The sequence below is a fragment of the Stegostoma tigrinum genome, chromosome 1, assembly GCF_030684315.1.
Source record: "Stegostoma tigrinum isolate sSteTig4 chromosome 1, sSteTig4.hap1, whole genome shotgun sequence".
NCBI lineage: Eukaryota > Metazoa > Chordata > Chondrichthyes > Orectolobiformes > Stegostomatidae > Stegostoma > Stegostoma tigrinum.
This window is the reverse complement of record NC_081354.1, coordinates 40814911-40842668: the sequence shown is the minus strand read 5'-3', so window position 1 is coordinate 40842668 and position 27758 is coordinate 40814911. Positions and strand designations below refer to the sequence as shown.

The 27758-nt window shown below is 41.8% G+C and overlaps 1 protein-coding gene across 5 annotated transcripts in view; it reads right to left on the bottom strand.

The window, feature by feature from the left end:
* The window catches only part of ctso (cathepsin O), a 72274-nt gene extending 52244 nt beyond the window's left edge, over window positions 1–20030 (bottom strand). For all 5 annotated transcript variants that reach the window (XR_009445614.1, XR_009445617.1, XR_009445615.1 and 2 more), the window contains exons 1-3: window positions 19604–20030; window positions 13268–13385; window positions 10409–10545 (exon numbers count right to left, since the gene is read on the bottom strand). Coding sequence is in view for 2 of the 5 variants with exons in the window: in XM_048538578.2 (XP_048394535.1) it covers window positions 10409–10545; window positions 13268–13385; window positions 19604–19828 (480 nt within the window). In the remaining 3 variants the exon portion in view is untranslated. The remainder of the gene's footprint in view (window positions 1–10408; window positions 10546–13267; window positions 13386–19603) is intronic.
* Window positions 20031–27758: the final 7728 nt, after the last annotated feature.

Genomic DNA, 27758 nt, shown 5'->3' with positions numbered 1-27758 from the left:
AACATAAGTCTACTGACCACCAAGTCTACTTGTGCTGATCAGAGATCTGTAGACTTGTACACCAAGGTTCCTTTGTTTCTCAGTACTCCCTCTGAGCTGAACATACGGTGTGTATATCCTTCCCTTATTAGACCTCCCAAAATGCATTACATCACACTTATCAGGATTAAATTACATCTGCCATTGCTTTTTCACTTTACTAATTACATCCTGCTGGTGGATTTTGAGAAGGAGGTACAAGCATATTTGTATGTATTTGGGGACCATGAGGTGAGAAACTGTGCAGGGGATATTTCCAGAGTCAGTGATAGTCCTAAAAAGAACAGCTTAATGTTCAGTGGTAGAGTCAAACTCGAGACAAGTTAGGAAGAAGTGTCTAAGAGCTGGTGCTTAGCCTCTGAAACGTGGAGTTTAGCACACCACATGAGGACACCACCACCTTTGTCAACTGGTTTGGGAATCAAATCAGGGTTGCATCTGAAAGAATGGAAAGTAGCAAATACATGGGTTAGTGTGGCTAAAGGGAACAGAGAAATTAGGGCGGCTATTGTTGCAATGGCAGTTCTTGAAGAGATCAAATACAGGTAGAAGGCCAGAGGGAGACATCCAGGTGGGAGGGAGTACTGGGGATGAGTGAAGGGCTTGTGGAATGGGGACAGGATTCCTGTCCAGAGAAGAAGAGTTCAATGTCATGATATGCCCTAAATTCATTGAGGGAGATGTATAAAGGGACAAAACTAAATCTTTTGCAGAGCACCGATGGTCCTGACTCACAGAGGGAAAGGTCTGCAAATACAGTGAATACATTACATGGGATTAGAAGAGGGGTGATGTCAGAAGAAAGGGGAGGGAAGGAAGAATCTACAGGGATGTCAGTGCCTGAGAGCTTTTGGAGGTAGAGACAGTAGGAACTGCAGACGCTGGAGAATCTGAGATAACAAGGTGTAGAGCTGGAAGAACACAGCTCACAACAAAAGAGTTTTCTGAAGAAGGGTCTAGGCCCAAAACGTCAGCCTTCCTGATCCACTGATGCTGCTTGGCCTGCTGTGTTCATCCAGCTCTACACCTTACGATCTCAGCTTTTGGAGATAGCTCCTTTTTGGAGGTTTGTTTCTTATTAAAACGCTGAATCTAACAGTGTGCGAAATAGTGCTGAGAACCAGGACATTTTTGAAATAGTATGAAATGATGCTGCTGGAAGGAGGAGTCGAGACTGTGCATACGGTTGTGCATGGCCTGACTGTACATGGGAAATGGACAGGCTTTAAAGAAATATTATGTGGTGTGCAGCAGCTATACATTCCTTCACGTTGTAAAAACTCAATAAAAGTCAGGCAACGATGGTTGACAAAGAAAGTTCACGATTGTATAAGATTGAACGAAAAAGGCATATAAAGTGACCAGAGTAGTAGCAAATCCGTCCGTTCTAAGTTCTTAAATACAGAAAAGGAAGACAAAGAAACTGTGGAAAGGTAGAAGAGAACACAAATGCAGGCCTGCAAAAAATATAAAAACAGAGTGCATGAGCTTTTACAGGTACATAAAAACAAAATGGCTGGCTGAGACAACACTGGATTCATAACAGGTAGAGTCAGAATTCATGGGGAAAAGAAAAATGGCAAAGAAGCTAAATGATTATTTTTGTATCTGTTTTCACAAAGGAAGGTTCAAGAAAACTCCCAGAAGTAGAGATCCAAGTGACTAGGGACAATGAGGAGTTGAAGGAAATTAGTGCTATCAAGAGGGATGGAACGGAGAAATCAGTGGGCTGGAAATTGCCAAGTCCCTGTATGTGATTCTTGATTTTGTAAAGTGTTGGGAGATGTGGCAATGAAGATAGTCAATATGTTGAAGATCATCTTCCAAAATTCTACAGATTCTGAATGATACCTGCAAATTGGAAGACTGAAAACGTCACCCCACTATTTAAGAGGGGAGCAATGGGGAAAAAATAGGGCATTAGTCTGGATGAGTACATGGCTAGATAAATGGTGGAGGAAGGATGGCTTTAGATTTCTGTGACATGGGACTGTTTTTGGGGCTGGTAGAATCTGCGCAAGGTTAGTGGTTGCACCTGAACCAGAAATGTGACAAGCATTCTATGGGGAGGTTTGCTGGTGGTGTTGGTGTGGGTTTAAACTAGCTTGGTGTAAAGATAAGGTTCATCAGATGGAGATGTAGAGTCAAATTTGGAAGAGACAGAAAGTCAGTCAGGAAGGCTAGTTTATAGGCCAGTTAAGCCACAAGAGAGTTTGTCAAGTTGGACGGTATTTATTTTAAGATTCCCTACAGTGTGGAAACAGGCCCTTCGGCCCAACAAGTCCACACTGCCCCTTGAAGCATCCCACCCAGACCCATCCCCCTATAACCCACTCATCCCTGAACACTACGGGCAATTTAGAGTGGCCAATCCACCTAGCCTGCACATTTTTTTTGGACTGTGGGAGGAAACCAGAACACCCGGAGGAAACCCACGCAGACACGGGGAGAATGTGCAAACTCCACACAGACAGTTGCCCGAGGCTGGAATCGAACCCGGGTCCCTGGCGCTGTGAGGCTGCAGTACTAACCACTGAGCCACCGTGCCGCCCCATTTTAGTGCAAGGAGTCTGACAAATGAGACAGATGGGTTGAGGACACAGACTAAGAGTAAGATGTAATGAGGGTGTCATGTAATTGCTATCACTGAGACATAGTTGAAAGGCAGGCAGGTTTGGCAGGTCAATATTCCAAGACACAGGGTCTTCAGACAAGACAAGGAACATGGTAGAACAGGAAGTGTTGTCAGTATTTTGATGAGGGAATCAACCACAGCAGTAATATCTTAGTAGGTTCCTCAAATTAAACAATGTGGATAGAACAGAAAAAAATTAAATATCTGAAAGTGTTTTTTTACTCAAGTCAGTCAGAGAGAAACAAATGAGTAGATATGGGTGAAGGAACAGCGATATATTTCCACATCAGGATGGTGAGTGGCTTGGAAGAGAATTTGAAGGTGATGGTGTTCCCATGCATATGCTGCCTTGTCCTTCTAGATGGAAGTGGTCGTGGGTTTAGAAGATGCTATCTGAGGATCTTTGATGAATTTCTGCAGTGCTTCATGTAGATAGTATACACTGCTGCTACTGAATGTTGCTAGTGGAAGGAATGGATGTTGTCGATGCAGTGCCAATCAAGCAGGCTGCTTTGTCCTGGATGGTGTCAGACTTCTTGAATGTTGTTGGGGCTGCACTCATCCAGGCAAGTGGATGACTTGTCGATGGTGGACAGGCTTTGATGAGTCAAGAGGTGAGCTGCTTGACAATTTACCTAGCCACTGTGTTTATATTGTGGGGTTCAGCAGAAATGCACAGGGCTAGAAAAAGTTAAAAGAAACTTAATTATATCAGGGAAACTTAATTGTACCAAGGTTAAAGTTTCTAATAGTTACTTACAGGTCTTTTTCAAGTGCCTGCCCTGATGCGACAAACAAACCCCTTAAGGGAAAAAAAATTAAATATCTGGAAGTGTATTTTACTAAAGTCAGTCAGACAGAAACAAATGAGTAGATATGTAGGCAATTTAAAAAAAAAATTCATTTTGTGGGATGTGGGTGTTGCTGGTAAGCAAATATTTATTGACCATCCCCAGTTGCCCTTGAGAAGGTGGTGGTGAGCTGCTTTCTTAAATTGCTGCAGTCCACCTGCTGTGGATTGACCCACAATGCCATTGTTAAAGGTACTAATTGTTAAAGAACTGAATAAGAACACCCTGTTAAAAAAGCTCTACTGATTATATTGAGATTATGAATCAGATTATATGCGATAACTGTAATACTTTGTATCTGGTACAATCTGGTACAAAAAGAAGCCACATCTACTGTCTGAAAGAAAGAGAGAGAAAGAAAAGAGAAAGAGAGAGAATTCCAGCTCGAGATTAAAGCTCGGAACCATATCAGAGCAAGTTCTCCGAATAAATGACAACGAAAGACCAGTTTATGTCTATCTGTCTCTCACAACGGTTTGCAGTGGTAAAAGAACCTCAACACTGTGGTGAGTCCAGTTGAGTTTCTGATCAATGGTAACTCCCAGGATGTCAATAGTGGAGGTTCGGTGAAGACAACACCATTGAATGTCTAGGGATGGTGGTTATATTGTCTCTTGTTGGTAGCGAGTTTTGAGAAGATTTGTAGCTCAGGTTGAGGTTCTGGATGTGAGTTTGCTCGCTGAGCTGGAAGGTTCAGATGAAACGTCTGAAAACGAACCTTCCAGCTCAGCGAGCAAACTCACATCCAGAATCTCTTGTTGGTGACTGTCACAGCCTGGCATTTGTGTGGCACGAACGTTACTTACCATTTGTCACTCAAAGCCTGGATATCATCCAGATCTTCTTGCATTTAGAAATGGGGTGCCTCAGTGTCTGAGGAGTGATAAATGGTGCTGAACATTGTGCAATAATCAGCGAACATCCCCACTTCTGACCTTATGGAGGGAAAGTCATTGATGAAGCAACTGAAGATTTTTGGGCATAGGATGCTACCCTGAGGAACTCCTGCAGAGATGCCTAACCTCCAACAACCATGGCAACTTCCTGTGTCAGGTATGGCCCCATCCAACGTAGAATTTGTCCCCTGATATCTGTTGATTCAGAGATGCAAAAAGTAACAGGGTATTTTTCAAAGAGATAATTAGGTGTGTGATTGAGGGCAACAAATTTGACGTAGTCTATTTCGACTTCAGCAAGACTTTTCATAAGGTTCTGCATTGGAGACTGATGGCAAAGGAAAGACCCCATGCAATGCAATAAATTCTGACAAATTAGATCCACAGTTGGCTGAGTGGCAGGAAGCAGAGGATGATGCACTTGGGCAGGACTAATAAGGCAAGGAAATAAGCGATGAAAGATAGGACGCTAGGATGCACCAAGGATCAGGGAAACCCTAAGCCAGCAGGATGGGTAGATAAGGTGGTTAAGATGGAACACTTGATTAGGCCACGGCTATAATATTTTGTGCAGTTCTGGAATCCACATTATTGGAATCATATATATGGACTGGAGAGGTTGCAAAAGAGATTTACTACAGTGTTGGCTGCACTCAGGAGTTTCAGTTATGAAGACAGATTGGATAGACTGGGGTTGTTTTCGTCGTAACACAGGAGACTGAGGAGGGACATGATTTGAGATGTAGAAAATGAGATGCATAAACTTTTTCCCCTTGGTGCAAGGGTTGATGCTTGGGGACATAGATTTAAAGCAAGGGACAGGAGGTTTAGAGGGGATGTGAGGAAATTTCCTTCATCAAGAGGATGTTGGGAATCTGGAAATCACGGTCTTTAAGTGTGGTAGAGGCGGAAACCTTCATTATATTGAAGATGTTTTTAGATGTAGACTTGTGATGCCAAGGCCCACAAGGCTACGCGTAAGTGCTGGTAAATGGAATTAGAATAGTTGTGATTATCTTTGACCAGTACAGACTCAATAGTCCAAAGGGGCCTTTTCCCTTTGCTGTGCACTGTCCTTTATCACTCTTTATAATTTCAATCTGCATATAGACAGAGTGAATCAACTGAGCATTAAAGTAGTGGAAGGTGGGTTTCTGGCATGTTAGGAATGATTTTCTGCAGCAATATGTTGAAGGCAAGAAGTATGCACTGGCTGAGGTTGATCAGGAAAATACATTAAAAGGTATGAAGAATTTATTACTGGGAATAGAGAAATGCAGAGGAGCCAAATGATTGCTTTGCATCTGTTTTCACTAAGGAATCTACGTGAATTCTCCCATGAGTGGCTAATGGAATATTAGCCATTATTTCAAGAGTGAGTTCAGGAGTCATGAAATCTTCTTTCAATTGCATCAGAGCTTGGTCAGTTTGTACCTGGAGTACTGTGTGCAGTTTTTGTCTCATTATCTCAGGAAAGGTATTATTGCAATGGAGGATGTGCAACAAAATTTCACCATACCTGTCCTGGGATATTGTTTAAACTGGGCCTGTATTCTCTAGTGTCAATGAATGAGAGCTGATCTCATTGAAACCTCCAACACTCAAGAAGCTTGGCAGCATCCAGGACAAAGCAGCCCACTTGATTGGCACTTTATCCACAAGCATTCACTCCCTCCACCACTGACGCTCACAGTAGCAGCAATGTGTACTATCTACAAGATGCACTGCAGAAATTCACCAAAGATCCTCAGAGAGCATCTTTCAAACCCACAACCACCTCCAGGTAGAAGGACAAAGTCATCAGACATATGGGAACACCACCACCTCCATGTTCCCCTCCAAATCACTCACCATCCTGACTTGGAAATATATTGCTATTCCTTCACCATCGCTGGATCAAAATCCTGGAATTCCCTCCCTAATAGCATTGTCGGTCATTCCACAGCAGGAGAACTGCAGCAGTTCAAGAAGGCAGTTCCCCAACACTTTCTTGAGCAACTGGAATGGGCAAGAAACACCAGCTCAACCAGTGATGCCCACAATGAATACATAAAAAATGTACTGACAAGGTAGATGCAAACTTAGATGTTTTCTCCAATTGTGGAGTCTAAAACCAGGGTTGCAATTGAAAAATAAAGCATGCCATTTATATCTGTAATGAGAAGAAATATTTTACTGAGAGGGCTGTGGTGGCTTCGTCTTTGAATGTATATAAGGCAGAAATTGCGTGATAAATAGGGGTATGAGGATGTGGCGAGTAAAAGACACTCAAGTGTCTGATCAGCCAAGATCATTTTAAATGGCTCAACAGGCTGAATAACCTGTTTCTATTCCGGTGTTCTTACTAAGCACCAGCTAAATCCATCCCCACATCCAAAGACATGGGATCTCGACATGTGCCATCCTCTATGAACTTTCATGTCACGTGCTTTATCCATTGTTTAAGAAGGGCAACGGGGATAATCGAGGAAATTACAGACCAATGTGACTTATAGCAGTGGCATAGAAATTATTGGAGAAGTTTCTTAGGGATAGGGTTTACCCACATTTTGGAAAAATACAGGCTTATTAGTGATAGGTAATATGGTTTTAGAACATAGAACAATACAGCGCAGAACAGGACCTTCGGCCCTCCATGTTGCACCGACCTGTGAACTAATCTAAGCCCATCCCCTTCCACTATCCCATCATCATCCATCTGCTTATCCAAGGACTAATGTGGCTGAGTTAACTATACTGGCAGGCCTTACCACTCTCTGATGAAAGAACCTGCCTCTGACATCTGTCTTAAATCTATCACCCCTCAATTTGTAGCTATGCCCCTCGTACAAGCTGACATCATCATCCTTGGAAAAAGACTCTCACTGTCCACCCTATCTAATCTTTATAATAATTTATATAATAATTTAATAGAATAATAATTTATGCAGAGAAGATCATGACTCTCAAACTTGATTTGAGTTTTTTGAAGAAATGACCAAGATCATTGAGGAAAGGGCAGGAAATGTTGTCTGTTTGCAGTTTAGCAAGGCCTTTGACAAGGTTTCTCATGGCAGACTGATCCAAAAACTGAAGTCACATTGGTTCTGTGATGAGCTGGCAAGACGGATATATAACTGGCACAGTCTAGAAGACAAACATTTGTGGTGGAAGAGATTTTCTGACTGGAGGTCCGTGACCAGCGGTACTGTGCAGGGATCAGTACTGGGACCCTATTGTTTCCAAATGATTTGGCGGAGAATGCAGGTGATAATTTGCAGATGACACCAAGATTGGGGAAGCTGAGGATAGAAAGGAGGTTTGCCAGAGGATACAGCAGGATACAGATAGGTTTGAGCCTTAGGTGGAGAAATGGCAGATGGAGTTTAATCCGGACAAACATGTGGTGATAGATTTTGGAAGATCTAATGTAGGTTAGTATACAGTAAATGGCAGAACCCTTAACAGAATCAACATGCAGAGGTACAAGTCCACACTTCTCTCAAAGTAGCAATACAAGTGGATAAGATGGTGAAGAAGGCATAGAGTATAAAAATTGGCAGGATATGTTGCAGCTGTATAGAACTTTAGTTAGGCCACATTTAGAATACTGTTTGCCACACTACCAGAACAATGTGGAGATTTGGAGAGGGTACAGGAATGATTTACCAGGAAGTTGCTTGGTTTGGAGGTGATTAGTTACAAGGAGAGATTGGGCAAACTTGGTTTGTTTCCACTTGATCATCGAATGACAAGGGGTGACCTGATATAATTTTGTAAACTTCTGGGGGCATGGAGAGAATGGATAGTCGGAGTCTTTTTCCCCAGGGTACAAATGTCAATTACTCGTGGACACAGGTTTAAAGTAAAAGTGGGTAGTTTAAAGGAGATGTGAGAGGCAAGTTTTTCACAGAAGGTGGTAGCTAGAATGTGCTAGCAGAGGACGTGGTAACACATTCCAGCCATTAAATAGCAATGTTTAACAGGCATCTTGACAGATATAAAAATAAGCATGGTATAGAGGGATATGGTCCTTGTAAGAGGCACAAGGTTTTTAGTTGAGAAAGGCATCATATGTCAGTGCAGTCTTGGTGGGCCAAAGGGCCTGATGCTTAGCTGTACTGTTATTTATTCTCTTTGTACTTTGTTACTTAAGTAATGCTTCTGCCCTCCAGGGATGCACCTTGGGCTGCTCCAGCAACTATCATTGTAATAACTGTGGTAAGGGTACTTTGAGCTCAGGGACTCACACCTATCTCATAGAGTGGACCGGGCTTGCTTGCTGTGTAGTGCTCGCTGACTCTGACCTTACTTGGATGCTTGCAGCACCCCTGCCTTGCATTGCCTTGCCTTGCTTTTTGTGCATAGCCCCCTTAGCCAGCTTCACATTGCCACTGAATGCCATGCCATTTACCTCAAACACAAAGCCAGGAAGCTTGCCACAGGTATCAACAGGCCTCCGTTCACTCAAGGGGCATAGCCTTTGCTGAAGAAATTCCAGCACAGTAAATCAAATGAAGCCTCTAGCATCAGTGTAAGCCCTACTTAGGGTGGTCAGAGTCAGGATCCTTCACTGATCAGAAGTGAGTCTTCACTCTTTCTGCCCTATTGTCAGTTGTTTTGTTCCTGGAATGAATGAGAGGCAGGTATTACAACAGAAAAAGCTACTGCTGGTGGTGAGGGGGTTGGTGATGTTTCCTAAGCGAACAAGTAGGTTGCAAAGAGAATGTGCAAGGTTAGTGGTTATGTATGTTGGTGTGCGTGATGAAGTATTATATTGGGCTTGAAATGTTAACTTGTTATTCTTTCCACAGATACTGCCAGACCTTTCAGTTCCTCTTTCTAGAATCTGCAGAATTTATTTTAAAACAAGAATTCAAGTAGGAAACGTTATATCGCATACCGAAGATGTAACTAAGAAATAAGAACAAGAATAACAACAGGAGACACCATATTTAGAAAATTGAAAACGCAGCTCAAAAAGTGACTTGTAAAGAGCTTGATTTGGAGTATTGTTTTGCTTGAATGGAGGATGTGGATTTTATGAAAGGAATACCTTTTGAAATATGAATGTGATTAGAAAGGATCACCTAGGCACATGAATTGCTAACTGAATGAACAAAGAATTGGTAAATTATAATTAGGAAAAGGCAGAGACTCTGAATACAGCAAATTTTAAAGACGAAACAGGTTGGTAAGATATGTTAAAGAGGTAAGATTTCAAGGCAAAAGAGGCGAGGGAGGAGAATATCAATACTGGATAGCTTGAAAATTGAAGGAAGTTACTGGCAAATGAAAAGAATGACAGAGAATAGAGTGATTTTTAAAGATTAGAATCATATAGCATGGAAATAAACCCTTCAGTCCAAATAGTCTATAGCAAACATAATTCCAAACTAAACTAGTCCCATCTGCCTGATCCTGTCCCATATCCCTTCAAACCTTTCCTCTTCATGTATTTATCCAAGTGTCTTTTACATGTTGTAACTGTGCCCATAATGGTCACTTTCTCAGGAAGTTAATTCAACAAGTGAACTATCCTCCGTCTTTTTTTAAAATCTCTTTCCTCTCAGCTTAAAAATGTGGCCCCAATCTTGAAATCCCTCATTTATAAGGAAAAGACAACTACCATTAACCCTACCTATACCTCTCATTTTATAAAGCTCTATAAAGGCCACCCCTCAACCTCCCAGGCTCCAACAGAAAAAAAGTCTCAGCCTACCCAGCCTTTCTTTAAAACTAGAGCCTTCCATACCCAGCAACATCCTGGTAAATCTCTTCTGGACCCAATCCAGCTGCTTAATATCCTTCCTGTAACTGGGTGACCAGAACTGGACACAGTACGACAGAAGAGGCCTCACTGATGTTGTGCACAACCTCAACATGACTTCTCAATTCAGAGAACTTGCTTTAGGGGTAGGCACAAATAATAATACAATATGCATTCAAAATGTTATTGCTCATCTATATATATTTCCAGCAGATTTAGGAAAAAAAATGAAACTTACAGATCTTTGATTTCGCACAGATGTGACAACATTCTTGTCTCTCCAGTCAAATTTTGGTGGTAATGCTCGCGTCTTGGTATCCTTAAGAACTGATGTATATTTCGGAAGTTGCACTGATCTTGAACTCAAATATGTTGCTGTGGGTTCAATTTATAAAATACTATTTTTTTTAAAACTCCTTGTTTCATGTCAATGTTTAGTAAACTGAGAACATATAATTGTACAAATCCGTATATATAGAACATAGAACATAGAACATAGAACATAGAACATAGAACAGTACAGCACAGAACAGGCCCTTCAGCCCACAATGTTGTGCCGACCATTGATCCTCATGTATGCACCCTCAAATTTCTGTGACCATATGCATGTCCAGCAGTCTCTTAAATGACCCCAATGACCTTGCTTCCACAACTGCTGCTGGCAACGCATTCCATGCTCTCACAACTCTATATTAAGATTCATGTGCAACACAACTATATTAAGATTATTCATCTGCAAATAGATAATAGTATTTCCAGCAAGAAAAGTTATACAGTATTTTTATCATGCTAATTCTACTGGTTGTTATTTCATGCAATTTATGATTAATTTTAAAACAGAAGGTTTTAATACCTCTAAAAGGAATGTATTACAGGACATTGAGCTTTAGTGTGAACTCAACTGTTTTAAGTCCTGTTCATATACAATCAGAATGAAATCAGAATATATATAATACCGGAATCTCAACTCACAATTTAATCAGCATACACTATAAAATACAGCATAAATTACACTGACAGTAAAAGGTGGCAGATCTGAGAGATTGTCTGTCAGTTCTGCCTCCTACAACAAATTTACTATGAGCTGGATTCACTGCGTACTCACTCAAGTACTCCATGTTTGTACAGTATACAGTCTCCTCTAGGCACATCCAATCAAACTGGACTAATAGCTTGATATTTGTTTCAGGCACAAGGAAATATCCTAGTTATGAAACATATCTTGGGAAGAAGTGTCCAAATGGCAGAATTCTCACTTCAGGGTTAGGGCCGTAAGTGTTAAGGTGTGAGAGAGAGTGGAGCCTGCCACTTCTGGACAGAAATTGGTGACAGTCACAAGAACAGCATAGTGCTGAAGCAGGCTTATTAAAACGGCCACCTCATTTTTCTGGGGTTTTGTCTCAGTTGAGTTGTTAAATGTTAGATCCTCTTGTGCTCACTCCTCACGGCTTCTCACTCACCTTCCACCTTATGTCCTTCCATCCACCCCACTTGCCGCTGCTATGCACCATGTCAATCCATGCCCAAGACCCATCCTCAACTACCCTAATGTCTCCTAAAACAATTTAGTGCCAGAACAGAACCCTACTCGCTTCTACAGCCTCTATACAAACTTAACATCAGCTCATGACATGCCAAGCCAAACAAATCCCCCCGACTACCTTTTATAATCAATTTGCACAGCATTCGCTCTAGGTAGGACTCATGAACCATGGTCAAATGAAATTAAGTTTGAAGTATCAATAACAAACTTCACGCTATAATGATGCCATTTTCCTTCATTGAATGTGATTCACTACAACTAAATCACCTTAACAACGTAATCACTTAAATATTTGTATTCACCAGGTCACAAAAATAGCTAATCCATGGATAACTTCTTGGACCTGTGAACCAAACTCTGAACTACCACTTTGTGGTAATGACAGATTGTGGAAGTAGGCATCTGATCATCAACATTGTGTCAACAAGGAGATATTGATACCACAATGTCATATCAGATACAGGCAGGGGATTTTTTTTTTCTGAAATTTAAAGGGTTGGAAAATTAAATCACTGAACAGATTTATAGACCTCATTTACTCTATACACTATTTTCATCTATTCTTAAAAATCTGTAACTCCCACACTGGTCCATGCTCCAGTGAAAATGGAGTCTGTTTGTACACAGCACTCAGTTCAAATGCCTTGCTGAGTCTGTGTTTCCCCCACTATTTGCATATTCTGTTCACTTACCGCGACCAGCGAAAATAGGGTCTGCTGGAAATAATGGTGGGACTTCAAGATCCAGTTTCATTTTGGACAGTTGCCATAATTCAATGAGAATCTAGCTTATAACTTGGGAAGTATTCAGAGCAAAAGTGTTAGATTTCCTCAGTTCATCTTTTGTACCAAAGTCAAAACCAAAGAGGAAATCTTTCATGGTTTTCCATTGTTAAGACATTATATTACAGTCAGTAAGTTGTTTCTAAGTCATCTTGCCACATTTTTTTACATCGCCAGTTTTAGCTAATGTAGTGGAACTAAAATGTGGAGAGAAGCCAATGCGGACCTAAAGCTAACAAAATGGAAAAATGACAAAAACTGGGATACGAGATAACAAAGCGTGAAGCTGGATGAACACAACAGGCCAAGCAGCATCTCAGGAGCACAAAAGCTGACGTTTCAGGCCTAGACCCTTCATCAGAGAGGGGGATGGGGAGATGGTTCTGGAATAAATAGGGAGAGGGGGGAGGGGGACCAAAGATGGAGAGAAAAGAAGATAGGTGGGGAGGTAGGGAGGGGATAGGTCAGATTTTTTTTTAAAACTACCAGTTACATTATGTCATTCCAATATGATTTAGGAACAACATGTTCATGTGCAACACAAGCCTCCAGACTTCCACATAACTCTCTACTTTACACGGTGTGCTCTAAAAATTATGTCCAATGACGTCCCAGCATTTGAATTTAAAATTGTGAATGTTTCAAAATTTTGCTAACCAAAAGGTATAACAAACATATTTAATGCCAATTATTCAAATTTTAGTACACTGTGCCGAAGAATTACAAGCTTTAAATATTAATATACATGCTATGAAATGTTACAAGACATTACCTCTAAATACTTGAGGTGGCATATCGGAGAACTGGTTGATTCCATAAATAGCGGAGCCACTTTCATTCAACAAGATTGAAGAAATAAGATTCAGAGAGTAGTGTCTTTGTATGCTTTCCTACAAATAAAGTGTTTCCGTTATGAAGCATCAGAAATTCAACCATTTAAAAAAATATTTTCTGTAAATTCCAAAAATGAACTTAGCAGAGTGTGAATTAATCTTGTTTCCCTTCTTTGAAAAACCAACTGAAAGTAATTAACTTTGGTTGTTAAATTTCTCTTTTGTTTCAAAAATTGGATATGCAAGTAACAAATAGTGATAAGAATTTTTGATCTTCGACTGATCTTAGACTTTTACTCGTGCACCAAGGAATGTAAATGTAAGGTTATATTATTCAAAAACAATAGTTTCCAGGCTGGTGAGTCTGACCTCTGTGGTTGGCAAATTAATGGAGTCAAGATTGAGAGATAGGATTAACCATTACTTGGAGAGGCATAGTTTAATCAGGGATCATCAGCATGATTTTATTAGCATAGAACATAGAACAATACAGTGCAGAACAGGCCCTTCGGCCCTCGATGTTGCGCTGACCCGTGAACTAATTTAAGCCCCTCCCCCTACACTATCCCATTAAGGGGAGGTCGTGTCTTACAAACTTAATTGGATTTTCTAAGCAAGTAAGATTGATGATGTTAGTATCATGGATGTTGAATGCATGGATTTTAATAAAGCATTTGACAAAGTCTCCAGATGACAAACTGGTTGGAAAAATTAAAGGACATTGGACTTGGGAATGTTTTCAGTTAATTTCAAAATTGGCTCAGTGATAGGAAACAAAAGATAATGGTTGACAAATGTTTTTGTAAATGGTTCCAGTGATGTTCCACAGAGATCAATTTTGAAACTGTTACTGTTTCTGATCTACATTGATTTTGGCTTAAATTGGAAAGCATGATTGGGAAATTTACAGAGGAGAAAAAAAATTGGCAGGGTAATTGATATTAAAGAGGAAGCCTATCGAAGATGCCTATCAATTGCAGAATGACATCATGGTTTCGTTGAGTGAGTGGAAAAATTACATATGGAATTCAATCCAGAGAAATGTGAAGTCATGGGAGAGATAATGGGAACTGCAGATGCTGGAGAATCCGAGATAAAGTGTTGAGCCGGATGAACACAGCAGACCAAGCATCTTAGGAGCACAAAAGCTGACATTTCGGGCCTAGGCACTTCATCAGAAAAAGAATGTGAGGTTATGCATTTGGGTAGGATAAACAAAGCAAGAGAATACACAATAAATGGGGGAGAATTGAGAGGAATAGAAAAATAGAGACCTTGCATTGCATGCTCACAAGTCTGAGATGGCAGAACAGGTAGGTAATGCGTGATGCTTTCCTTTGAGGCAAGATACTAAATGCAGGAGCATTCTGGAACTACATAATATACTGCTTAACTCATAGCTAGAATTTTATATACAGTTCTGCTCGACAAAGAGTGCAGAAGGGATTTACCAAAATGGGCCCAATAGCTAAGGAAAGGCATGAGGTTGTTGACTCGCTCGCTGAGCTGACTTGCTCTTGTTCTGACATTTTGTTACCATTTTCAATGACAGCATCGATGGAGCCTCTGCTGAAGCGATGTTATTCTACTCCGCTTGGAATTTATACTGTCTGGTCCGATATGGAGAGTGGCGTCATTTCCAGCTTTGATCTGTATGGGTTTGATAATGGGGTCCAATTCTATGTGTTTGTTATCACAGGTGGAGAACCATGCCTCTATGAATTCCCTTGTGCATCTACATTTGGCTTGGGCTACTATGGTTACCTTGTCCATGTTAAACTGTTGGCCTTCATTGTCTGAGTGTATAGATATTAAGGGCAGTTAGTTGTGTCATTTGGCTGCTGGTTCATGTTTGTGTATTCTGATGGCGAGTTTCCTTCCTATCTGTCTGATGTAATTCTTGTGGCAATAGTGGTATGGTATTTTGTAAAACACATTGGTTCTGCATGTTATGGGAACGAGGTCTTTTATGCTTAATTCTTAGTCATCGAATGGTTGTGGGCTTGTGGACTACCATGATTCCGAGTGGTCTTAGGAGTTTTGTCGGTTCCGATACGCTGTTGGTGTAAGGCAGTATGTTAGGATGTACTTTGTCCTCCTGTTGTTTGTTTAGTAGGCATTTGTGGCTGAAGTTGAAGGGATATCTGTTTATAGTGAGGGTTTTGTATAGGTGTTCTTCCTTATTCCTGTGCATTTCTGGAGTGTTGCAGTGTGTCTTGGCCCATTTAAGTTGTGTCCTTATGCAGGTTTATCTGTGGACGTTGGGGTGGTTGCTGTGGAAGTTGAGGAATTGTTCAGTTTGGGTTACTTTTCTGTATAACGAGGTTTGGAACTCCCCATTGGTCATATGCTCAACTTTAACAACCAGAAACGTAAGTTGGTTGTTGTTTTCTTCTTCCGTGGTGAATTTAATCCCTGAGAATATGCTGTTGATGAGGTGGTGGGTCTCTTTTAATTTGTTTTGTTTAGTTTTGGTTGAATGTGGTGGAGGGTGGTGTGTTCTAAACTTTGCACGACTGCTTCTGCAATGAGTCCTGTGATGGGTGACCACATTGGTGTACTGTTGATCTGTTTGTATATTTGACTATTAAAGATGAAATGTGTGGTGAGGCAGAGGTCTAGTAGTTTAAGTAGGTTATCATTACTGATGGAGCTGCTGGTCTCCATTGCTGTTTTCTCTAGTACTATAGCCACTGTTTCTTTGGCTAGTGGGATGCTGTTTGATGTAAATAAAGCTGTGATGTCAAAGGATAAATAATCTCATCTGCTGATTTTTACGTGCTGGAGGGTATCGAGGGAAATCTTGGGGTGAGTTGATGGAATGGGGTGATCCGTTGACTAAACAGTGGATACGGTTATGTAGACGACACATTTGTCATTATTGAACGCAACAAATTAGAAAAGACCCACCACTTCATCAACAGCGTATTCGCTGGGATTAAATTCACAAGGGCAGAAGAAAACAACAATCAGCTTCCTTTTCTGGATGTTAAAGTTGAGCATATGACCAATGGGGAGCTCCAAACCTTGGTATACAGAAAAGTAACCCAAACTGATCAAAACCTCAACTTGACAGCAACTACCCCAACGTCTACAAACAGAGCTGCATTTGGGCACTATTTAAATGGGCCTGGACACACTGCAACACTCCAGAAATGCGTAGGAATAAGGAAGAGTACCCATACAAAACCCTCACTATAAGCAGATATCCCTGCAACTTCATCCACAAATACCTACTCATACACAAATACCAAAGCAAAAAACAACAGGAGGACAAAGTACACCCTAACACACAGCCCTACATCAAGAACATATTGGAACTGAAAACCAGACTCTTAAGACCACTAGGAATCACGGCAGCCCACACGGCCACAGCCTCTCTACAGCAACACTCACAAGATTAAAGACCCTATTCCCACAACATGCATAACCAACGTGGTTTACAAAATACCATGCAATGACTGCCACAAATATTACATCGGACAGACAGGAAGGAAACTAGCATGGATACCAACTAGCAGCAAAACGGCACAATGAACTCTCCTTAATATCGGTACACTCAGGCAATGAAGGCCTTCAGTTTAATTGGGACAAGGTAACCACAGTAGCCCCAGCCAAACATAGACATGCACTGGAATTCCTATAAGCATGGTTCTCCACCCATACTTCAGTAAGCAAACATAGAGAATTGGACCCCATATATAAACCCTTACAGACCAAAACTGGAAATGTTGCTGTTCACCACAAGGGACCAAACAGTATAAATTTCAAGTGGAGTAGAATAACATCACTTCACCAGAAGCTCCACTGATGGTGTTATCCAGCATGATGATGAAACGTCTGAATGAGAATACATCAGCTCGGCGAGCAAGTCAACAATCTCACCCACAACCCAAGCTACAGATCTTTGCCAAAATTTTAAGGAAGGACATGCTGGACTTGGCAGTTTAGAGGAGGTTCACATTTATCATTCCAGGGATCAAGTTCTTGTCATATGAGAAGCATTTGAGGACTCTAGGTACTTGATGGAAGTTCGAAGGCCGAGAGGTGATCCGATTCAAACTTACAGAATACTGAGAGGTCTGGACAGGATGGACATGGAGATGTTTTCATTAGTAGAAGAGACCAGGACCTGAGCGTACAACCTTCCAGTGAAGGGATAATACTTTAGAACTGAGATGAGGAGAAATTTATTCAGCTAGAGGTGGTGAATCTGTCAAAGACATTGCAGAAGGCTGTGCAGGCCAAGTCATTAAGTGCATTTAAAACTGAGATAGATCCCCTTACTAATCAAGAATATAAGGTCATAGGCAGAAGGCAGGATAATGGGTTGGAAAAACATCAGCCATGATCTAATGTCACAGCAGACTCGATGGGCTGAATGACCCAATTTCTGCTCCAATATCTTATGTTTTTTATTGGCAGGGCTTGGAAAATTGCAGCAATGAGGAAGGGTTGAGTTGACTGAGGTGATTTCCTTACAACAGAGGAGGCTTTATGGTGCACAAAATAATGAGCGTGGATAGAGTGGACAGGAAGGTTTTATTTCTTGTCCTCGTGAAAACGTGATACACTTAAGATCCTTGGTAGGAGGATTAGAGGGGTCATGAGGAGAAACTTTTTCAGAAGGTCATGGGTATCTGGAACACTCTGCCAGCTTGGTGATTCAGATGGAAGCCCTCCACTCACTTAAAAGTAACCTGAATCTGCACTTGAAGCTCTATAACTGGCAAGATTATGGGTAGTGAGCTGGTGAGCCGGAAGACAATAGGTAGCTAGTTTATTTAGCCTGTGCAGACACCAGGTGTTAAATTGAGTCTTTCTGGATTGTAATGTTTCTAACATTCTGTCCCTTTCAGTTCTGGTAACTTGAAACCTTTGCTACGAACCCTCACAAAGTAGGAGACTTCGTAACGTAACCTGCCTTTCTTCTTCGGTCAAACTATTCTCCTGAACTAAATAAAAACCCAAAGAATTCCAGATGCTGTAAATCAGAAACAAAAACAGAAATTGCTGGAAAAGCTCTGCAGGTCTCACAGCATCAGTGAAGAGAAATCAGAGTTAATGTTTTGGCTCCAGTGACCCTTCTTCAGAACTGCAATTCTGCATGCCCTTGGTCCACAATCCTCCATTTTCATATGCCCATGGAGAAGTCAACTACTCAACAACAACTAACTTCATTATTACTACGAAACACCATCAGTTGTCCTGGAAAACTTATGAAATGCCAAACATCTCCATTACGAGAAATTCCACATGCTTTTAAGAAAAAGAAAGTTACTTCAGTTCTATCCTAATGTAATAAAAACATTGCTTTCACTATCTAAATATTGACAATAATAGATGTGAAGGGATTTAGTACTTTAAACTGCCTGATCTGTCGGCTGTAAGCATATAAGCGAGTGATTTGATGCTGTATACCCTGCTTTTCAACAACTGCTGCCAGAGACCTGACAGCACATTCACACTGATGTCAAGAAAGCAATACCACAGAAATCACAAATTCTTTGTGGACATCTTTCTTCAATGTACAAAACTGTTGTTTTCCTGCTGACTGGGAAGAAAAACAAGGCACTACCTAACGTATTTTCGAAGACAGGCCCCGACCCGAAACGTCAACTTTCCTGCTCCTCTGCTGCTCTCCGGCCTGCTATGCTCCTCCAGCTCCACACTGTGCTATCACCAGCTTAGGCTGATTAACTTTTTATACTCTGTGGCTATTTACTTGGCTGCAAAATGCCTTTTCGGCTACTATTTTCTCACGATATTCTAACTTATTATTGTGCTTTCCTTACAGCTTGCTAAATAAAACAGAACACGGTAAAAAAAATCCCATTTTAAGGAGAGCCAAATTCGAGTTATTCCGCAGTGTAATAAACCACGAATCCTAGAAGTAGCGAAATCCAAAACATCGTAAGCAAATCTGTTAAAGCGTTGACGTTGTGCCTCCTTGTAATCTGACCCACTATTCAAAGTAAAAGGATTCCTTTACTTCAATATGTTGCACACCGTGTCTTAATAACTAAAAGCGAGATTCCAAGTTTCGAGATAATGGGAACTGCCGATGTTGGAAAATCTGAGATGACATGATGTATGACAGCAGGCCAAGCAGCATCCCGAAATGTCAGCCCTTCTGCTCCATTGATGCTGCTTGGCCTGCTGTGTTCATCCAGCTTTACACCTTGTTATTCCAAGTTTCGATCTGACTTTGCCAACAGTTACACTGCACACAGCCCAGGGAGATGATACAGTGGACCCATGGCCCAAAACTCTACCAGAAAAACCTTGTATTTGTGATCGAATTCGGAGCTTCCTGCCGCGTAGCTGCAATTATATTTCCAAACAAACTGCTCGAAGAGGTGCTCTGAATGAGCAGCAGCAGCTGCGTCTCGGCTTATGTTGCTCGGCAGCTGGAAACGAAGCCGTTGCTGTATACTGCAATATCCGGGTAAAGCAAACTGGATGCTGGGAAAACACAACAGCAGCAGAAACCAACGCATCGTCGTGTATTAAGGGAACGGGACGCAAAGTAAGAACTTGAAATGTTCCACAGTCGGCAGGCCACAGCTACTACCTAAAATAAAACAAACAACTGCGGATACTGGAGATCTAAAGTGAACAAAACCACGAAGTGCTCGAAGCATTCAGCAGGTCTGGCAGCATATGTGGAGAGAAAAGCACAGCTAACGTTTCGAGTCCAATTTCTCCACCCCGACTGACTTCCGGACCACATACAGATTCCAACAACATCCGTTGGTTTCATTTTCACTTTGACTCTCCTCTCTACTTGTTTGACTGAAAGTATATATTAGATTGCAATCGTAATTCGCCCAGTTTTTTGTTTAGTACAAATCATATGTTACTCTGGAACGTTGCTTGAAAGGACGATGGTAACAGATTCCACAGATAACAGTTTAGGAATGTGTAGCGGAGTAGCTTTTTAAATTAAAATAATAAAATGTGAGGCTGGATGAACACAGCAGGCCAAGCAGCATCGCAGGAGCACAAAAGCTGACGTTTCGGGCCTAGACCCTTCATCAGAGCTCCCGAAACGTCAGCTTTTGTGCTCCTGAGATGCTGCTTGGCCTGCTGTGTTCATCCAGCCTCACATTTTATTATCTTGGAATTCTCCAGCATCTGCAGTTCCCATTATCTCTGATAGTTTTTTAAATGGCCATTTTAAACAAGGGTTTAGGTAGAATGAAGACCTGAGAGAATTAGGTGTAATTCTGCTGTCTTACAGAACAAGAGTTATCCCAGAGAGGGAGTAGTGAACTGAAATAGAAAAATATTAGTCAAGCTATGAAGTTTTAAGATTTGTTTTTGCTGCAAAGTACAGTAGCGTATAAATTGACGAAACTGTATTGAATTAATAGCTAAACCATTTAAACTACTTGATAGCATTCCAAATAATTGCTGAACAAAAGCTTGAATCAAATAAAGCTGTCCCCTATACAATATATATAATGATGGGTGGGTTAGCAAGTTTGCAGAGATACAAAGATCGATGGAGTTGTGGACAGTTTAGAACATTGTCAAAGGATACAACAGGATACGGATCAGTTGCAGATAGGGGCAAAGAAATGGCAGTTGGAATTTAAATTATTTATATGATTTGAGCTTTATATATACACACGTTATGAACACGTACACACAAACAGTAGAGGTCCCAGTAGGAGTCCCTGCAGAACGCTACTAGTCATGGATCTCCAACTTTAAAAAATCACTCTTCCACCACTACCCTCTGCCTTCTCAGGGTAATCTAATCATGCAGCCAAGCCACCAGAGACCCTATGCATCTTAATCTTCTGGATGTACCTACCATGAGGGAGCTTGTTGAAAGCTTTACTAAAATGGGTGAACTGGCAAGACGGATTCGGAATTGGCATAGTCATAGGAGACAGAGGACAACAGTGGAAGGATGCATTTCGGAATGGAAGGTTATGACTGGTGGAGTTCCACAGGGTTCAGCGCTGGGACCTCTGCTGTTCGTGGTCTACATAAATAGAACATAGAACATAGAAAGGTACAGCACAGTACAGGCCCTTCGGCCCACAATGTTATGCCGTGGATCAATCCTAATCCAAAAATAAAATAGCATAACCTACATTCCCCTCAATTCACTGCTGTCCCTTTGCATGTCCAGCAGTCGCTTAAATGTCACTAATGACTCCACTTCCACAACTACCACTAGCAAAGTATTCAATGCGCTCACAACTCTCTGGGTGAAGAACATCCCTCTGATGTCTCCTCTATACCTTCCTCCTAACACCTTAAAACTCTGATCCCTCGTGGCAGTCAATCCTGCCCTGGGGAAAAGTCTCTGGCTATCGACTCTATCCATGCCTCTCATTACCTTGTACACCTTGATCAGGTCATCTCTCTTCCTCCTTCTCTCCAGTGAGAAAAGTCTGAGCTCAGTCAACCTCTCCTCGTAAAACAAGCCCTCCTTCCAGGCTGCATCCTGGTAAACCTCCTTTGCACCTTCTCCAAAGTCTCCACATCTTTCCTATAACAGGGCCACCAGAACTGGACACAATATTCCAAGTGTGGTCTCACCAGGGTTTTGTAGAGCTGCAGCAAAACCTCGCGGCTCTTAAACTCGATCCCCCTGTTAATGAAAGCCAAAACACCATATGCTTTCTTAACAACCTTATCCACTTGGGTGGCAACTTTGAGGGAGCTATGCACTTGAACACCAAGATCCCGCTGTTCCTCCACACTGCCGAGAATCCTGCCTTTAATCCTATATTCAGCATTTAAGTTCGACCTTCGAAAATGCATCACTTCGCATTTATCCAGGTTGAACTCCATCTGCCATTTCTCAGCGCAGCTCTGCATACTGTCAATGTCTCGCTGAAGCCTGCAATAGCCCTCGATACTATCAACGGCACCTACAACCTTTGTGTCATCAGCAAACATACTAACCCACCCCTCGACCTCCTCGTCCAAGTCATTGATAAAAACTACAAAGAGCAGAGGCCCAAGAACAGAGCCCTGCGGGACACCAGTCAGCACTGACCTCCAGGCAGAATACTTACCATCTACAACCACTCTCTGCCTCCTGTCAGCCAACCAATTCTGAATCCAGACAGCCAAATCACTCTGTATCCCATACCTCCTGACTTTATGAATGAGCCTGCCGTGGGGATCTGGAGGAAAGCGTGGCTGATCTAAATAGTAGTAGAGCAGTCAATATTAGGATTAGTGGAGTTGTGGGTCGTGAGGAGATTTGTCAAAGGATGCAGCAGGATATAGATCAGTTGGAGGCATGGGCAGAAAAATGGCAGATGGAATTTAATCAGGACAGTTTGGAATGCAGTTTGGAAGATCAACTACAGGTGCGGGTTGTACAGTCAATGGCAGAACTTTTATGAGTATTGATATGCAGAGGAATCTGGCATGCAAGTCCACAGATCACTGAAGATAGCAGTGCAGATAGATAAGGTAGTTTTTTAAAAAAGCCAATGGCATGTTTGCTTTTCTTCATTGGAAGGAGTATTAAGTATAACGATAGGCAAGTTATGCTGCAGCTTTATGCAACTTTAGTTAGGCCACACTTGGAATATTGCATACAGTTCTCGTCACCTCACTACCAGAAGGATGTGGATGCTTGGGAGTGGGTACAACCAGAATGTTAACTCGAATGTGGGATTTTAGCTATGAAGAAAGTTAGGATAGACTAGGTTTGTTTTCACTGGAATACAGGAGGTTGAGGGGTGACCTGATAAAAGTTTATAAGATAGTCAATGGCATGGATAGTGGAGGCTTTGCCCAGGGTGGACAGGTTAATTACTAGGGGACACAAGTTCAGGGTCTGGGGAAGAAGTTTGAAAGAGATATGCAAAACACGCCTTTCACACAGAGAGTCGTGAGTGCCTGTGTTGCGCTGCTGGAGGAGGTGGTGAACGCAGAAACAATAGCAGCATTCAAGAAGCACCTGGGTGAATATGTGAATAGGAAGGGAATAGAAGGATACAGATCATGTAAGTGAAGACAGTTCTACTATGTCAGAACAAATTGTGTCAGCACAGGCTTGCAAGGCTGAATGGCCTGTTCCTGTGCTGTATTGTTCTTTGTTCTTGGCTCTGTCCATGTAGACAACATCCACTGGTCGACCCTCATCGATTACCTTCGTCACCTTCTCAAAAATTTCAGCTAATAAGACATGATCTGCCTCACACAAAGCCATGCTGACTGTCCCTAATTCGGCCACGCTTTACCAAATGTACCTAATTCCTATCCCTCAGAATTTTCTCCAATAGCTTTCCAACCACTGATGTGAGACTCATCAGTCTATACTTTCCTCAATTATTCCTATTTCCCCTGAACAGAGGGAGAACACCTGCTACTCGCCAATCCTCTGGAACCTGTCCAGTGGCTAATGAGGATACAAAGATCTTAGTCAAGGCTCCAGCATCTCTATTGTCTCTTAATATTCTTGGGCAGGTAACATGGGTCCCTGGGGACTTATCCACCTTAATGCTCTTCAAGAGATCCAACACCACTTCTTTCTTGATCTCAAAATTCCCTAATATCCATATCCTTCTCCCAGGTGAATACTGACACAAAGCACTCATTTACAATCTTACCCACATCCTCTGCCTCCAAGCACGTGTTCCCTCCTTTTACCCTTGCGTGGTCCTACTTTCTCCCTACTTATCCTCTTGTTTTTAATGTATGTAAAGAATGCATGTGATTCTCTTTAACCCCATTTACCAAAGTTATTTCATTGAGAGCACAAATAGAAATGAATAAGTATGATCTGGTAGCCCCCAGTGCCCCTCCCCACTCTCCAAATTCCCTATTTAAGTTCATTGCTGTTTTCCATATATTCCTTATGGGCCCTGTCAGATTTTTAGCTTTTGAAACCTTATATATGCATCTTTTTTCCTTTTGACTAAATTCACAACCTCCCTTGTTTTTCAAGCGGCCCATTACCTCATCATCCTTGTCCTTCTTGCTGGAGCATGCCAGCCCTTAGTTCCGATCAGTAGGCCTTCAAACTCTCACATGTCAAATGTGGACTTGCCTGATAACAGCTCCTCCCAATTTTTACACTCCCGAGCTCCTAACTAAATTTGACATGGTTTGCTCTCCCCCAATTTAGTACCTTCACGCAATGTCTTGACTTATCCTTATTCATAGTTATCTTAAAACGCAAGAAGTTGTATCCAAAATGCTGGCCCACTGTAAGGTCAATCACCTGGTCGGGTTCATTAGCCAATACAAGGTCCAGTGTGGCCCTACTTCTATTTAGACTGTCTACACACTGCTTCAAGAAACCCTTTTGGATGCACTTAACAAATTCTGCCCAATCTATGCCTATTATGCAGTTCAGTCAAAACTGGGGACGTTAAAGTCACCCACAATGATAATGCTGTTGTTATTGCATCTGCTTTGGAAGCAGTTGGCTGGCGGGGGCAGGGGGTGCTGTAATATAATCCTATCAGAGTGATTGTACCCATCTTATTTTTGAGCTGTACCCATATTGCCTCAGTGAATGACCCTTCCAGTATGTCCTCTCTGAGTGCACATGTGATATTCTCCCTAAACAGTAATGCAACTCCTCTACCTCCGTTACCTTATTCTCTATCTCATCTAAAACAATGAAACTCTGGACAGTTGAGCATCTAGGCTATCATTGCCCATCTAACTTTTCAATCAATATGTAGATTAAAATCTCCCATGATTATTATCATGCGTTTTTGACAAGCTCTTATTATTTATCTCTTCATAGTCTACCCTTCTGTTACATCACTCCCACAAGTGACTTCTTGCTTCTATCGTTTTCGTTTCTACCCAAACTATTTCCTCATCTTGGATTCCCAAACTTATGGAATCCCTCCCTTTTATGCTGATATTATCGTTTAACTAATTTGTTATTTCCTGTCATTCATAAATATCCTGTCACCTTCAAGGTTCAAATCCCACCATGTAGAAGGACTCTGAGATGACTACCAGATTATACTTATTCATTTCTATTCGTGTTCTCAACTCATTTTTCCCAAATGCTGTGTGCATTCAGATTCAGGGCCTTTCATGTTGTCCTTTACTCTCTTTATAAATTCTAGTCATTATAGGTTGGTTCTTATATTCATATTCACTATCCCTTCCTGTTATGGACTATTTTTCATTGTATCTATTAATACTTATTAATGGTAATTATTAATAATAGTCACCTCTAAGCCCCTTTCAGCATCCCACCCAGACCCATCTCCCTGTAACCCACACGTCCCTGAACACTACAGGCAATTTAGCATGGCTGATCAACCTAGCCTGCACGTCTTTGGACTGTGGGAGGAAACCCGCGCAGACACGAGGAGAATGTGCAAACTCCACGTAGACAGTCGCCCAAGGCTGGGATCGAACCCGGGTCCCTGGTGCTGTGAGGCTGCAGTGCTAACCACTGAGCCACCTTGCTGCCCATTAGAGGAGCAGGAAAGTTGATGTTTTGGGTCATGACCCTTCTTCAGAAATGGGGCAAGGGGAAGGGAGCTCTGAAATGAATTGAGAGCGGAGAGGTGGGGCTGGGGAAGATAGGTGGTATGGTGATAGGTGAGTGCGGGTAGGGAGTGATGGGGATTGGTTAGGAATGAGAGAGAAGATGGACAGGTTGTGTCAGGTCAAGGAGGTGGGGATGAGGGGAAGGGCTGGACATAGGATGAGGCTAGGTGTGGGGAGATTCTTAAACTGGTGAAATTCACTTTTAGGCCATCAGGCTGTAGGCTCCTGAGGCGAAATATGAAGTGCTGCTCCTTCAGTTTGCGGGTGGCGTCATTGTAATACTGGGGAACATGATGGACATATCATCCAGGGAGTGGGAGGGGGAGTTAAAATGGTTCACAACCAGAAGGTGTTGTCATTTTTTGCAAACAGAGCGCAGATGCTCTACAGTGCCTGGCCTAATATCTGGAACGGGCAGTTTGACTTATGTGGGAATACTGGACAGGCTAAGCTTGTATCGATTGAAGTTTCGAAGAGTAAGAGGTAACTCGATTGAACTACATAAAATCCTGAGGGGCTCTGATAGTGTAGATGTGAAGAGAATGATTCATCCTAAGAGAAAATCTGGAACAAGAGGTCACTTTAAAAACCAGAGCTTGTTGATTTAAATTATTTCTGTCAGACTGTCCTGAGTCTTTGGAACTCACTTTCTAGAAGTTGGTGGAAGCAGAACCCTATGACATCTTTAAGACAGAAGCAGATAAATTTTTTGTTAACTGAAGGATTGACAGATTGTTAGGCATAAGTGGAAATTTGAATTTGGTTTCAATTGGACAAACCTTGATCTCAATGGATCATGGAGCATCTTGGATGAATGGCGTATACTTGCTTCTAATCCCTATGTTCATATGTGAGGGGTAGTTCCTTGTTTTCAAAATTAACCTTGTACATAGCCAGGGTTTAACATAGCCCTGACAGTGGGTGTTCTGGAAGGTTCCGGCAGGATGAGTACTGAGGTTGTAGACTTGCTCGCCAAGTCAGTCTGTTTGATTGCACACGTTTCATCACCCTTCTAGGTAATGCCATCAGTGTGCCTCTGGTGAAGTGTTGGTGTTCTGTCCAACGTGTTAATTATATGCCTCAATTTACTGGGGCGGTTGGCATTACTTTTGGTTCTGTTTTTCAGTGGTTTATATATCGGGTCCACTCGATTAGAATGCCAGGCCCCCAGGCATTCCCTGGCATTTTTCTGTTTGGCTTGTGCTGTAATGAATGTGTTGTCCCAGTGGAATTCATGTCTTTCTTTGTCCGTGTGTATTGAGACCAGTGAGAATTGCTCGTGTCTGTTAGTGGCTAGTTGGTATTCACATATCCTTATTGTCACTTTTCTTCCAGCTAGCCTCTGTAATGTTTCTCACAGTCCTTACATGGTATTTTGTACATTACATTAGTTTTATTGGTTGTGGATAAGGGATCCTTTATGTTCACGAGTCGCTGTCACAGGGTGATTGTTGGTTTATGGGCTATCCTGATACCTAGGGGTCTGAGTTATCTTGTGGTCATCTCTGAAATATCTGATGTGCGGTAGGGTGATCAGTGCGTCTGGGCCTGTTGTGTCTTCTTGTTTTGGAGTTAATGGCAGACTGTGCTTTTTGGGTATTTATTCCTTATAAAAACTCCATACAGGTGATCCTGTTCTGATTTCCGCAATTCTGGGTTGCTGCAATGTATTGTGGATCATTTGAATAATGTCCTGATGTAGCTCTGTTTATGGGTATTGAGGTGATTGCTGGTGTAATTAAGTATGGCCTTTCTGTATACGCTAGCCTGGAGTTTGTGAATTTGTGAATTTTTATCCCAATGAGGATGTTGTTTACGTGACGGTGGGTTTCTACCAGTTTCTTCTAGTCTTGTGTATTTGATAGCCATGAAGATGTCATAGGGCGGCATGATGACTCAGTGGTTAGCATTGCTGCCTCACAG